At 50.8% G+C, this 14,784-nt stretch overlaps 1 protein-coding gene across 1 annotated transcript in view; it reads right to left on the minus strand.

Moving 5' to 3' along the window:
* MVB12B (multivesicular body subunit 12B) overlaps positions 1–14,784 on the minus strand; it is a 163,684-nt gene that overhangs the window by 62,842 nt on the left and 86,058 nt on the right. The window contains exon 7 of the mRNA XM_058672406.1: positions 71–165. Coding sequence (XP_058528389.1) covers positions 71–165 — 95 coding nt within the window. The remainder of the gene's footprint in view (positions 1–70; positions 166–14,784) is intronic.

Here is a 14,784-nt window from a genome sequence, read left to right on the forward strand (position 1 = left end):
AGGGCATGTCGAGCGAGGTGGCGCCCGGGACACAGACCCTGGAGCTGGCCTGACCCGTGGTTCCACGTACCTGATATGGCATACAAATTGGAGTGCTGGTACTCATAGTCCGTCCGGGTGCTGTTCCTGCCGCGGAAGGTGGCAGGCAGCGTTAGGGAGATGTGCCTGAGAAAGAGACAGAGGAGAAAGGGAGGTTACAAGCAGCGCGGGGCATTCGCCAAGACTCAGGAAGTGCCTGATGCCACGGACAGTCTCATTGTAGCAGAAGCAGGAAGAGCGAGAGCCCCTGGCCCTGGCCCACTGCAGCTCTCCCATGGGATACAGGGGTTTCCAGAGACCAGCAGCCACCTTCTCCATTCTAGGAAGGCCATCAGAAGGAGAAAAGGGCTTTGTAAGTCTCCTGGTGTGTCTTGGGTATTCCAAGAAAGTGGTGATTTGACTTAGACCTCTACCACCAGGACAAAAGAACCCAACCCCAGGTCCTGAGGCAAACCTTGGTTTGTTCCATTCTCCCCTTTCTCTCTTTGCTTACATCCAAAAAGCAGAACAGTGCACACTTGTCTGAACTACCATGCCTATAGGTGTGCCAGGAGCCATGGCAGCGCACGGGTGTGTGAAAGTGTCTTTGATGATGGACCCGCGGCTGTGGTTCACAGCTCAGGTGCGGGCTGCTGAAGGCCACACTGGCCACACAGCTGAGAATCTGGTCATGAGTACATAATCCATTCAGCACCGCCACCAGCTGCCTTCAATAAATGTTGATAAGAAAGATTAAAATAATAGGAAAAAGCACTTAGAATCAACAGGTCTGGAGGAAACCACTAGCGCTAAACCTCTGTGTGGGTGGCTGCCTATTACCTGGCTTGGAGCGGCTCTGCAGCCTGGGCTTGGGCCATAGCCTGCCTTCCATGAGGGAAGGCTGGCGGCGGAGCATACTAAGGCAATCTGTCAGTCATTGTCTGCCCCACATGGAACACATGTGACCTTCCAGAAGGACTGCTGGGTGGAAAGTTCTCCACAGTCAAGCAGCAGCTGAAACCAGCAGAGGTCCGGCAGGGTCAAGGGGAGTGCTGAGGGCGTGTGTGCACACACCTGCACTGCAGAGCAGCCATGCTGAGCCACCTGAGGGGTCTCCAATGGATTAGGACTGTGTGCGGGCTGTGCAGTGACAGCAAGCAGGCACACACGGACACAGCCGGTGGTGGCTGCTGGCGCTGAGCCTGCCATCAATGCACAAAAGCCGTTGGGTGCTGGCGAGTGTGAGAGAGACAAGATGTTGTCAAAAGGGACTGGACCTCATGGCACCTCTGAGTGCAGAAGAGTGAAAGGAGCCCACAAGTGGCCAGGGAAAGCCAACAAGTTGGTTAGAGCATCCACTGGAAAAGAAGCTGGACAGGTAGGCTTGGGCCTAACTGGTGAGGACACCAAATGCTGTGTCACAGCCCTAGGTTGCATCCCTGGAAATGGAGGTTTGCAAGTCCTGCTCCACCTATCCCAGCACAGCAGGCTGCTAGCCCATTGTGTAGAGTTGCTACACACACATAGGCCTGACCTTGGGGACCAGGTGCAGCAGGTGTACCACGGGAAGCTGTTCCTTGCATGTGTCAGCAGCAGATGTGGCCCTGGGCCAGGCTGGAAACACCGAAACCGTGAGAGCAGCTGTGAAGGTTCCAAGCACTGATCAATGTCTTTGGCCATAGCACTTGGTCAGTGGAGCTGCCCAGACAGGAGAGTGAATTATTGCTTGTGGGGGTGGCTGAGCAGAACTTGAATGGTAACAAGTGATTCTGCAGAGAGCACTGCCAGGTGTGAGGCTTTGGGTACGTGGATGTCACACACTTCTTATGGCTCCTCGCAACAACCCTGGTGGCAGTCATGGAGTGTGAGTGGGGTGGGAGGCGGCTCAGTGGAAGTGAGGGCTCTGGTCTAGACGTTATTAGTCATGCTGACAGGAATGGCAGAATAGGAAAGCCAGTGTGGGCCCTCTAAATGACTGCATGTCTCATCCCCACAACATGGGCCCAGTGAGGGAATCTGCAGGAGCCGAGGAAGAATGGTGCTCAGCACTGTCAGGTTCAGATCTCTAAGCCCCAGTTCCCTAAAGGGTGCACCCTGCCCAGACCACTGCACTGTCAGCACAGCATGGCAGCACTGTGAGCCCAGGAGTTTAGAAGGTGGGCAGTGGCTGGGCTTTGGAAGACAGGCATGCTTGGGTGATGGCACAGGGGCACCCTGCTACTGAGGGCAAACACACAGCACTGCAGATCCATGGGGACTCAGCAGTGGCAAGATGGCGGGGGACAGGAAGACAACACAGTTACACGAATCCTCACTTCCAAGTGTGATAACACACAGAAGCAGAAGACCAAATTGCTGTAAGGGCAGGGCAGGGCAGGCTGCCCAAGGAAGTGGCACTAAGGGAACGGGGAGGAGGTTACATTCTTAAGCTCTCAGCACTCTCACAGCAGCAGGAAGTCTGACCAGCAGGAAGACCCAGCAGGAGGTCAGGGCCTGGGAGGGCCACAGGGCCTAAGAACAGGGGCCCCTGGCACAATCTCTGACATGACTTTGAAGGGTTGTGAAACAGAGATGTGACCAGATCCATGCAACAATTCTAAATGGCTGCCCGCATGTGGCTGCACAAGGGGCTGCAACAGGAGGAGGATGGCAGATGCTGCGACGAAGGAGACTGTCCCCAGACTGCCTTCATTGCTGCTGCAGACCCTCCGTGGGAACAGTGCTGAGGACACTCCATGGCACACAGGGCTTTACCAGGCAGTGCACAGCACCACAGAGAGCAGGGTGCCTGGCTCCGCTGCCCATCCTTTGGGGCCTCCTGGTGCCAACGCTCTCTCCTCTTGGGCAGTGGACTCTTAACATCTTTGCATGCCTCTCAAGCTCCCTCCCAGGGCCTGGCCTGGCTCGCTTCCTCCCTCCCCCTCCTGCAGCCCTTCCACAGCTGCAGCCCGCCTGGGTTCCCAGTCACTTGTTTTCCATCCTGCCTACTTCCCAAGCAGCCTTCTGCACAGCCACACACCAGGCCTCAGAACTCCAGCACAACCACTGCCTCTCCAGGCTGCCCCAACACTGCTGCTCCCTCCCTCACAGAGAGCAAGTTTCAAACCTTTTGAATTGGCCTTACTGATTGATTCTTCATCTATGTTGCTCCCTCATCACACAGTCCCCACCCTTCCTAACCTACATTAAACTCCTATTCATCCTACAAGATCCCAACCATCCTTTTTTTTTTAAAACATCTGCTGGGTCAGTCCCAGGCTGGACTGGGCACCTGGGGCTGCCACCTTGGCATGATCTAGCATACTGTTCATGATGGCCTTGATGCTAAAGCATCACAAACCCACCCATGTCTGCCCTTTGTGTCACAGCGACATTGAAACCACCCACCCCATGGGCTTGAGGTCCTGCCAGTTGGTGTCCAATGCTCCTCCCTGCACTTGCTTCTGCCAGTGTCAGCAGCTGCTTCTTGTTCCTCCAGCCCCTGTGCTCACCCCTACCTCAGGGCCTTTGGGTGTGTGGTTCCCCTCGCCTGGCATTCCCCCCCCCCCCGCCCAACTCCCTAGACGCTGCCTCCTCTGCCTGCCAGAGCTTCCCGCCAAGGACCTGCCATGCTGGCCCCTCTGAAGGGCTCCACCTCCAGCCACTCACTCCCTACAACCCTTCTTCCTCTCCTGTTAGAGCCTGTCCCGCTCTGCAGGATGTCTGGTCCGCTTCTGCATCACCACAGCATGGGACTTGTTACACTTTCTCTTGGCACCTGCAGAGTTGAGAACAGGGCCTAGCATACGAGGACACCTGCACAACAGTAGGAAATCCCCCAAGATGACATCATGTGTGTTGAATGGATGGAAGAACTGGACTTGTAATGAGAGAGAATTTGGGGATGTTCCTAGGAAGGTGCCCCACTTGCATCCGTCTCATGCTCGGGACTGAGTTGCTTAATGGTTTGGAAAAAGCAACTATTTCTGATTCATGGATAGTTTTCATAAACAGTGAACATATTCATCGTGGTATTGCTTATGAAGCAAAAAACCAGATTCAAATGAAATATCAGACAACAGGGGATTGGTTAGAAAATTATGGTACAACTGTTTCAATGAAGTATTTTATAGTCTCTTAAAATATTTCAGAAGGCTAATTAATGACCTGAGTCCATCCCTCTGCCCATTGCATCTAGTTAATAAATGTATTTAAACCCTTATCTTTATACTTGGGATTGTGACAGGTTAACCCAACACTCTGGTTTCTCTTTCCACAACTGAACAGTATAATAAGACTATTGGAATGCCCCAACCCTGTCACTGTTCCTGGAGGAGGAGAGAAGGAAGGCATGAGGGCCCCCCAGACCCTGACACCAAACACTTGCCCCAAGGGCAGCATCCAAGCCAAGATAGGGGAGGGACGGGCAGGTGCTTGACGGTGCCCAACAAGACACACGTCCAGGGAAGCAATGGCGCTGGGCCATGGACAGCCAGTCTGCCAGCACAGCTGCCTTGGGGGGGGGACCAGGAGAGACTACTGTTTTCTAGATTTTAGGGGGGTTCACAAAGGGTGGCTGCAGCCTAGAAGAAGCTGACCTGGAGCTGTGGGTAAGGGTTATACATGATGGCACCTGGAGAGGCAGACCCACTGGCATCATCCCTAGGTCTTAGGCCTCTGGAACAAGGGCCCAAACCTCAGAGACCAACGGGCCGCTTGATGTAAATAGTGGATTGTCACTGCAGATCCATGTGGCAAGGGGAATGGTGACTAGAGCAGCACTTGGCCTTCCACACCTGCCCCTTCCACAGAACTGCCCAGAGGGGACAGGGCACACAGCCACGCTGGGACCTGCAGCTGCTGGTCTCCCTGTAGGAGGCATCGCTGTTCTGCAACAAATAGGTTAGCGCTGTGCACACGGCTGACAAAGGCTCCAGCTAAATAGATGCTGAGGGAAATTTCATTTTTTTCCCCCAAGTCGGTCTTAGGCACCTTATTCAATTAACATGGCCACTAAGCTGTAGACAGCTCCATATAAAAGCCCTTCAGTTATAGAATACATTTTATTATGTGACAATAGTTGCCAGTACGATTTATTTCCTTTGATGGGATTCTGCTTTTTCCTTGTTAATTTAAATCAGTATTTTCTAGTGCTGATTCCAGGTCCGTGTGAATTTTTAAAATGTTACCATTAATCTTGTGGACCCAGCGGCCACATATGAGGAAGACAGCCCCGGCTGAGGGGCGGCGGCCCCTGTAGACCTCTCAGGCTGTCTAGGGTGGTGTCTGGGGGTGGGGGCCGAGCGGAGGCCGACTCCTGGGCTCAGACACCTGCCCCACACACTGACGCAAGAACCCTTACAGCCACACTGACTTGTGGCATGAAATAGTAATTTCCACCCTATTTTGCAGGGGCTACAAGTCATATTTTTTTAAATGAGTTAATGTATTTGAAAAGGCAGAGTTACAGAGGGAGAGAAAGGCGGGGGGAAGGGAGGGAGGGAGAGAGAGGAGCATGTGAATACACTCCAGAGCTTAGGCACACTCGCAACTCCACCCAGCTGTCTCCTGTGGCTGGCAGGGGCCCCCTTCTGCTTTTGTCTCAGGATTGGAAACAGAGCATCTAGGACCCAAACCATTGCTGATCTGGGGTGCTGCCATTTGTAGGTGGTGGCTTAACCCACAATACCATGACACCAGCCCCTAAAATCATATCAAAACCCCCTCTGGAGCAGCTGTTTGTGGTGTGTGCTCCACGACCTCTGGGGATTCACAATTTCAGAGAGTTCTCAAGGTCACAACTGTTTCCATGATCCCGAGGCTTCACTTGCTGTTTTCTTAAATAGGATACTGAAAAGCACAAACTATACAAGAAAAAAAATCAATAAGCTGAACTCCATCAACATTTAAATTACTTGCTGTTCAAAAGATGCTGTTAAAGAATGACAAGGGAAATCACAGACCCGAAGAAAATGTTTACCAAACACGTATTCAAGTTATGTCTAGGAAAAACACAGAACTTTCACAAGTTAAAAGAAGACAATTCAATTTTAAAATGGCCATAAAACTCATAATTCACTGAAGAAAATGCAAACAGTGAGTTTGCTGATAAAGACTCTTCATGCCAGGACCCCTTAATGAGATGCAAAACAAACTCACAGCGTGTCATTCCTGTAGCCACTAGAATGACGGCAGTGCCACTGCCGGCAAGGAAGTCCTCACGCACAGAGACAGGAATGTCAGACAACAAACAGAAAACAGCATGCAGCTGCTCAGCCCAGCTAGATTCACCTGAGAGGAAGGAAAACTCAGGGACAAAGATTGGTGCAGAAGTGCACTTTCAAGCACTAGACCCAGATGCCCAGTAACAGGTCACCTGTTACGCTGTGGTATATCCTGCAAGCGGTATTACCCAGCTATGAAGAAGGAGCAGGCTGTGGCTTCCACGCACAATGGATAAATCTCAGAATGCAGCTGCGAAGCACACAGGAGGCAGAAGATCCACATCGATCTGTGGGTGATTCCACTTGGAGAAAATTCTAAAGAATGCAGACTAGTGCACCAGGACAGGAAGCTGGTTGGTGGCTGCCTTGGCAGGGGGACCACATGGGAACTTACAGGGCAGGAGGGGACACTCATAGGCCTCCTGCTGAGTTCCCAGGTGCACACACATAGGATAACTCTCCAAACCGTACACTCTGAACATGAGCCATTAATCACACATCCATCATCATTAAAGCTGGACAGACTCCCGTTTCCTTTAGGAAGACCTAAATAGGGGCTGACTGTGAGGGTGCAACAGTCTACATTGCTGGAAAACCATACGGGCACTGCTACTTCCAATCCAGCTCCCTGCTTATGGCCTGAAAAAAGCAGCAGAAGATGGGCTGGGTGCTTGGGCCCTACACCTACATGGGAAAAACCAGATGGAGTCCTGGTCCTGGCTTCAGCCTAGCCCAGGCTCAAGCTGATGCAGTCACCTAGGGAATGAACCAGCTGATGGAACATCTGTCTCTTCTGCTCTCCCTCCAACTCTGCCTTTCAAATAAATAAATCGTTTAAAAGAAAACAAACAAAAGCCCTAAATATAAAACCAATAGGGCTCACAGTGTCCCAGAAAAGGCAATGAGAGGGCTTGTCCACCACACGCCCCAGGGCACTTGAGACTTGGCCTCTGCTGCTCCGGTGCTGAGAACAATGGAGTCACAGGGTACAAGGTGAAGAAGGCTGTGATGCAGAAATTCTTTGCTCTCTTGGGTTACCATGAGGCTACATCCCTTTTCTTTTGAAATCATGCACCACGAGCAATAGGACTGGGGACGGAGCTGAGTGGGACAAGCACAGCAGAGTTGCAGCCTGAAGGGGGAGATGGTGAGTCAAGACTGGGCACGGTGACGCCAACACCTCGCTTGGTCACAAGACCTCGGCTCACGTGGGCCTCAGACAGGACACGGGCTGACTTTAGACAGTGTTTGCCAGAGTCTGGACCTGAATGCTCTTGGGCAGTGACAAAATCCAAGTTTTTCATTCTTATGCTCTGATCAAAACCTGAAATAACATGATGTAACTGATTTGGAATATTCTAGTGCTAGGTTGGAGGTCGGGGAGAGTGGAATGGGACAGAGAGCCGAAGTGGGCCCAGCTGTGAGGAAAAGTGTCGCTTTGGTAAAGGGAGTGATGGGGGTGGAGCTGATGACCCCACAGGAAGAGGTGTGGCTGGTGTGGGGCATTTACAGAGACCGCAGGAGAACAGAACAAGCAGGGGAGGTGAGGCAGACATCTGCTGTCAGCAGGGCCAAATCTCACAGACATGACTGAAAGGAAAAGGAAAACCTGACTACAGAGCCACCAGGCAGGAAAGCCACAGGATGGCAGGTCACAAACAACCCCACAGCACTTCCACCTGAGAACACGCGTGTAACCGCCTAGCACAGACACGAATGAGATGGGTGTGACAGATCAGAAGTGAGTCCCTGGGCCAGAGCAACTCAGGGACCAGGGACGGGCACAGACACGACTGTGATGGGTGTGACAGATCACAGAGGTGAGTCCCCGGGGCCGGGGCAGCTCAGGGACCAGGGATGGGCTCTTGTTGTTGACCACACAGGCCTTGAAGGCGAGGTGTGGATTTTCCCATCTCCTTTTTAAATATGTTTTAAAGATTCAATTTTTAAAGAGAAATTGTTTTCCTTTTTATCAGAAAGAGAAGATGGCAAAAAAGCAGACGTGTTCTCAAAGCTTTGGGAGAGTGAGAAGGGACGGTGCTGGTGAGCGCAGCCAGCCCTGTGCTGAGCGCTTAAGGGGAGGTGTCTGTGGGTGGACAAGGGCCAGAGTCAGGCTGCAAAGGAAACAGAAAACTAGGGGAGGGGAGAGTCAGGGCAGAAGAAACGCACAAATTCGACAAGAGCTGAGCTGAGGTGGCCGGATGGGAAGAACACGGCAAAGGGCTAAATGAAATCCCACTTTGTTCTGCAAGCCGCCACTGGGAAGAAGTCAGCTGTGACGCACAGCTTCTGTGCCAGGTGGAAGGACGTGCTTAATGAATGCCACTTAATGAAGAAAAAGGCTCTTATAAAACACCTGGCACAAGCTGGGTGAGGGAGTCACAGGGAAGGGGACCTGAGCTGCACCTGCTGGCATTTTAATAAGCACCTTCTAGAGCATCCGCTCTCCAGGGCTGGTCAATGGTGTCAAAAAGAGGTCCCTGACTGCTGCCCACAAGCGCTGACAGTTCGGGGAGCCGAGCTTCTTAAGGACCATATGCTCAGGCCCTGGATGGCCCTGGAAGGTAATTAAAATGAATCATTCTCAGCTGCAGGGCCAGCCCAGCCCGGCTCCTCCTGAATGAGCTCCGAGCCAGGATTCCTACTCCAGGTCCCCTGCGCTTCCACACCAACGCGCTGAGTTACAATCGAGACCTGGAGACCCGAAGTTGCGGGAGGACACCCACACACGGTGTTCATGATCTGCATTTCCACCAATTCTCTGAAGTGGCCTCGCAGTGCTATTATTTCTCATGACTTGGGTTCACTAAAATACAGTCAGTTACTTCAAGGACTCGGCCTAAAACATTTTTAGGTGCGATTTTTCTTACTGATTTCAGTGCCAACCTCAGAAAGAAACCAGTTTATGATCATTTTTCACAATCTGATGAAACTAAGCTCTTTGGTTTCGTGGCACCAATAAAGACAAGTGGGTTTAGCAAAACCTCAAACAGGCCCACTGCCTCTACAGTGATCAGCCCTGTCTCACAAAATGGCCATGTCCAGTCCTAAAACAACTCCGGACGCACCCAAGAAACACAATGCTCGTATCAGCAGGCATAACAGGCTGCTCTAATGAGCGGACTGCCACTGACTTGGTCCTCTCATCTTTAATTGGGCTTCTACTACATGCTAGGCACTACATTTGGTACACAATTAGTTTAAGGCACTAAAGGGAAGCACTTCTTCCTCTTTAGGAACTCAGCTACAGGTAAACGGAAGCACATATGTAAAATTTCCCACACCACAAGTTAAAAAGCTCAGAAAGTTGTAAAGGAGTCCTTAGTGAAGGACTCCAAGGCCATATGCTTCGATTGTAAAACAATGGCATGGAAAAAATTGCCCAAATGCCGCCCATCTGTGGAGTCTGCCGTATGCCAGGCACCACGTTAGACCCCATCTGCAGAGAGCAAAGAGTGTGGTAGTGGGGAAGGGCCGAGCAACGAGACAGTTACGACTGTGGCCCAGGCGAGGACCCCTGCAAGTCACAGGTAGCACGGGTCCTTGGAGCACCGTGACGTGGGCTGGGACTCAGCTGCTCGGGGAGGCTTTCTGGGGGAAGCAGGTGCTCCTCTAGCAGTCTGTGCCGATGACTGGCATGGCTTCCTGAACGCTCAGCTGTTGCACACTCCCCTCTCATCTAAACAGCCCAGCAGGGAGAGCAGTATCTACAGAGGGAGGAAATGGCTCAGAGACGCCAGGTCCTGGCTGAGCCAGCTGGGCCAGGATCTGACTTCCTGCACTTGCCGCTCTGCCTGGCTGCCTCCCCAGGACCCTCTGGAGCACAAGCACAGACACAGAACTGGTCCCTTTCCATTCACCCATTTGCTGTGGTCAGTGTAACTTCCCCCCGACAACTTGGCTATGTAATGAGTTTTCCTCATGGGGAACACACAGACACTCCTCCCTCTGCCTCTCAGCCAAATCACTCTGTGTTGGACAAGGGGGAAAAAGCTGTCACGGGAAACCTAAGGAAATCACGATTCCAAACTCCCCGAGTTCCTCCACATACAGCTTTACAGTATATGCAGCTCCACAGCATATGGTAGATCAATTACTAGTTTAAATCTTAAAACAAAAACATGGCGAGTGCAGCACAGAAATAATCAAGAACAACGGTTTGGTTTAGATTACGGTGGGCCACTGGAGTTTTGAATACAATTAATCATCATTTCAGGCAATGGGAAGCCATATTGACACTTATTCCTAATTTGAATATTTAATTAGGGTGAAGTTCTTCATCAAATTATCGCAGAACTGGGAGAAAGCCTGGAAGAATCACACAATTGCCATCTTAACCCCTTCCCAGCTGCTCCCCTTGCCTCTGTGAGCAAGACTCTGCTCCCAGGGAATCCCTGGGACTGGAGCCGGAAGGTGGCCAAGGGGAGGTCTAAGGGAACAACTGCTGGACAAAGACAGCAAGCAACCAGCATGCTGGCCACCGCACACCAAGCATGGCCCCTGCGATGTCCCCCAGAGAGCCCTCCCAGTAATCCTGTGACAGAGGCACTCTTATCCCCAAGTCTCAGAGGAGACAAAACATGCCGAGATAATGGTACATCAGGCCCAAGTTGTTCATCACATGCACACACATACATTCCAGATGCTACTCAGCAAAAATAATGACAAAGGGAGTACATAAAAAAAAAGTAAAGGCCAACTAAAATGCACTCAAAGCTGTCTCTTGGATATTCTGCATTCTGCAAGAGGACAACCCACAGCTAGCCTCCAGAGCCAGCATTCTATTTGTTTTTTAATTTTTATTTTTAAGTTTGAATTTTATGATACAATTCCATAGAGCTTGGGATTTCCCCCTCCAAATTCCCACCCCAACTGATTTTTCCCTGTATTGTTACAATAGTACAGTCCCTCATAAGGAGTTATAACTCCATCAGCCTGTTATTTAAGTGTGCCCCAACATTGTTGGTACAGACAATAGCAGACAGTCTATCGTCTCATTGTCTAGATAAGTCCAACAGTTTCATTGGGAGTCCATCTTTGACTTGGAAGTAGGGATGCATGTCGCATAGTGTCTTCACATCTGGATATGGTAGTCTCTATTACTCCATGGTGATACATACATTCCAATTTGCATGATGGTTTCCCTTATACTAGAGAGAGCATATGGTATTTGTCATTTTGGGATTGACTTACTTCACTGAGCAAAAATGGTCTCTGGTTGGGACCATCTAGCTGCAAATCAGAGCCGGCATTCTAAAACATCGCCCTGGGAGCCAGAGGCACCACTGAGCTCCCCAAGCTGTGAAGCTGCAATGCTCCTGAGGTCCGCTGCTCAGAACAGACTTGTTCAGCTGACTAAGCTAGGGTGACAGGGTGACAGGGTGACAGGGTGTGGCTAACCCAAACCCATCAGAAGGGAACCGCTGCAGTCAGCCGAGGGCAAAGTTGGCAATAGGACGAGAACTTGCTTTTGTTGCTTTTCAGTGGCCGAAGCTTGGTGACTGCATTGTAACTGCAGCTGAGTCTGGTGGAGAGGCTACATTCCCCTCATGTACTCTTCACTGTAGGAAAAGGCTCCTATTGAAATTTCATAGAGACTGTGTAGTTCTACATGAACAAAAATAACAAATTCCCTGTGTTCTTTCCTGCAGGACCCTACATCAGGGCCAAAGGCTGACTTTGCATGCTCAATTGGGTCACGAGGTTGGGCGGCCTTCCTGTCCCCCCCACCAAATGCTTCCGAAGGGCTCATTTACCTCTTGTGAAAGTCATCAAGACTCAGGCTGTCACGCCACTTGGAGCAGTTAGCAGATTGCAGAACAGAACGAGGGAACAGCCGCCCCTTGCCGTCCCTCTCAGCCCTTGCAGTTCCTTCTTGCGGCAGCTCATGCCTGGCCCCCTGGCCCCTGCTTCTGCCTGGCCCACAGTAGGGGGCCTGAATCCATCAGGCCCACTCTGAGCGAGCTCATGGTGGGAACAAATGGCGTGGGGAACTTTGAAAGTTTCCTTTGTATATTACGTTAATCCATATAAGAAAATCTCTTTTAATGAGGAGTGATGTAGTTACAAACTCTCCTGAGCCATAATTAGAGCAAACTAATTGAAGTTGTGTTTTGACACACTTTCCAAATTCACGGGTGCCGATGACATATTCACAACACTGCTGCCGCACAACCATGGCGACGGCAAAATCATTAGGCTAATAACACTTATTTGCATTCTGATCATGCCGGCAGCTTTCCCTTAAACACCATTTCTACTACTGCTCTTTCCCTGTAAGTTTCCACTGAAACATATTAACAGTAATTATTAGTACTTTAGTGGAATTTTAATGTTAAAGAATAACAACGTGCGTTACCATACACTGGGCAGCAGTGTTTTTCCTTAGTCACTGTGGGAAGGTCTGGGGGGTGCTTCCCTGGCCCTTGCCCCCCATCCCCACGGCCCAGGTGTGACCTGCCGGGGTCCACATCAAGTGGAACCTGAAGCTGGGTTTCTGAACTCTGGGTTTCAACAGAAGGATGTCTTTTAATTCTTGAAGTACAACACAGTGAGCGTTCAGGAGGCTCTACTTCCCAGTGGTGACACGCAGCTCCGGGTCTCTGCGCCCTGGACGACATGGCCGGGCCGCTCGCCATCATCACCCTCTCCTGATCAAAGGGAACAGTGGATGACTCCATCGTGGGGGGCTCCATCAAGATGGAGGCACTGTTCACCACCAACAAGGCCAATTTTGTGCCTGCTTAACTCAGACACTCGCATACCGAGAGGCGCACTCGGCAGTCCTAAATAATGGTTATTAATGACACCCTCCTCCAGAGTGACAAATTACTTCAGATATTTAGAATCAAAGACGTACGAAGAGTGAGCATGTTCCTTTGAACGTGACAGGAGCTGCCAGCGAGCACACAGCGACCACTCATCTGCACCAAGACACAGAACAGGGCCCCCCCCACCTGCCCCGGCGCCCACCATTTGGCTGCTGCACAACGGTGCTGACCATGGCCCTCCCTCCTGGACATGTCTCCCAGGAGTCTGGGACAGGGACCAAGGGTACACTCTGATGTATCTCCGTTCACCCCACGGAGAGAAGGGTGAACCAGGTGTGGGGGCTGGGAGGTGGGGCTGTGTCCCAGCCTGGCCTGGGTGCAGCGCCACTCAGACCCCAGACTTCCATAGACGTCCTGGAATTTGGAAAATCCACCCCTGTGTCCTTCACCACTCCTAACCCAGGGGAAAAATGCACACTTGCAATGAATTTCAAACCATTCCCAGGAATATTTCAGGTGAATGTCACAGCTCAACCTGGGAAGATGTAAGTGAGTGAAGAAAACGCTTCCTTAGAAAAATGCCAGAGACCATACGCTCCTTTAAAAGCTTGGGAATTGTTAGTTCCTTAAGTTACAATCCTTGCACCAACCTGTTATTTTTCAAGTCCCTGACTACTTTTAAAAACGAAATAAGAAAAGGAGATTAACTTTCATGGCTGCAGCAACGCTCCAATCATGAAGTTTATTCACGGCATTTATGTCTGACTACACGTGAACCCTGCAATGCTCAAACACCTAGCTCGCACAGCAAAGAAATGAAGACAAAAGCCCCATCCGGGACGGGCACCACAATTCCATTCCACACGATCTGTGCTGATCTTATAAACTGAAATATTTAAAGAGTCTCTAAATCTCACTGACCTTACTTCTAAAAACAAGGAACATATGGGCACTGTGAGCTTTTCATCTTCTTCCAGCCTACTAAAATATCTGTTTTTCCAAAATTCTAGAGTGGAGTGGCTGCCAAGCTCAGATTCATAAAGGGTACGTGCGTGAGAGCTTGGGGCAGGCAGTGAACCACGGGGCTGCAAACAGCCCACCCCGAACAAAGAGCCCAAGGCAATATTCTCCTCCTCGGAGCCTAATCCATCTCCAAAGCCCTGGAAAACAACTTGGTTCATAAAATAAAGCTGTGGCTGAGGAGGAGGAGGTGGGCTGTGGGCAATGTGGCTAAACCAGGCTCTGTGCAAGATTGCACCCACCGAGGTCACAGAAGACACGGAGGCAGAGAGTTCTGAGAACTGGGGAGCCCCAAGGCTCCTGGGGGGCAGGCAGTGCAAGATGCTGACCTCTGGGCCCAGTCCCGGGTTCTCTAATCCCAACTGTCTGCTCCTGGGGAAGCGTGATCTCTCCGAGCGTCAGTTCTGTCAACTGTGACAAAAAGAACACAATTAGTCAGTCCCCTCCCAGCAGGTCGAGTTGGGGACTATATGTAAACTCCTATGAAGTGTTCACGTGATGTCGGGCACATGAGGCTCAGAAAATGGCAGCTGAAAGAACGGTGCTGATGACAATTCTATTTTTCCTAATAGTTACAATTCTTGATATCATTATTCAACTGGAAACAAAACATCTGCTTCTCAAGAAGGATATTCAAAGTGATCCCACACTACCCCAAGCAGAAAGCGACCCACATAAACTCAGAGGCCCTCTAAAAGTTACAAGCAATGGGTTTTATTAAATACCCAACTTCATAACTGAAATCCTGCCTTGAAATAGAACGACACAGTGGG

The sequence above is a fragment of the Ochotona princeps genome, chromosome 14 (genome assembly GCF_030435755.1).
Source record: "Ochotona princeps isolate mOchPri1 chromosome 14, mOchPri1.hap1, whole genome shotgun sequence".
Classification (NCBI taxonomy): Eukaryota; Metazoa; Chordata; class Mammalia; order Lagomorpha; family Ochotonidae; genus Ochotona; species Ochotona princeps.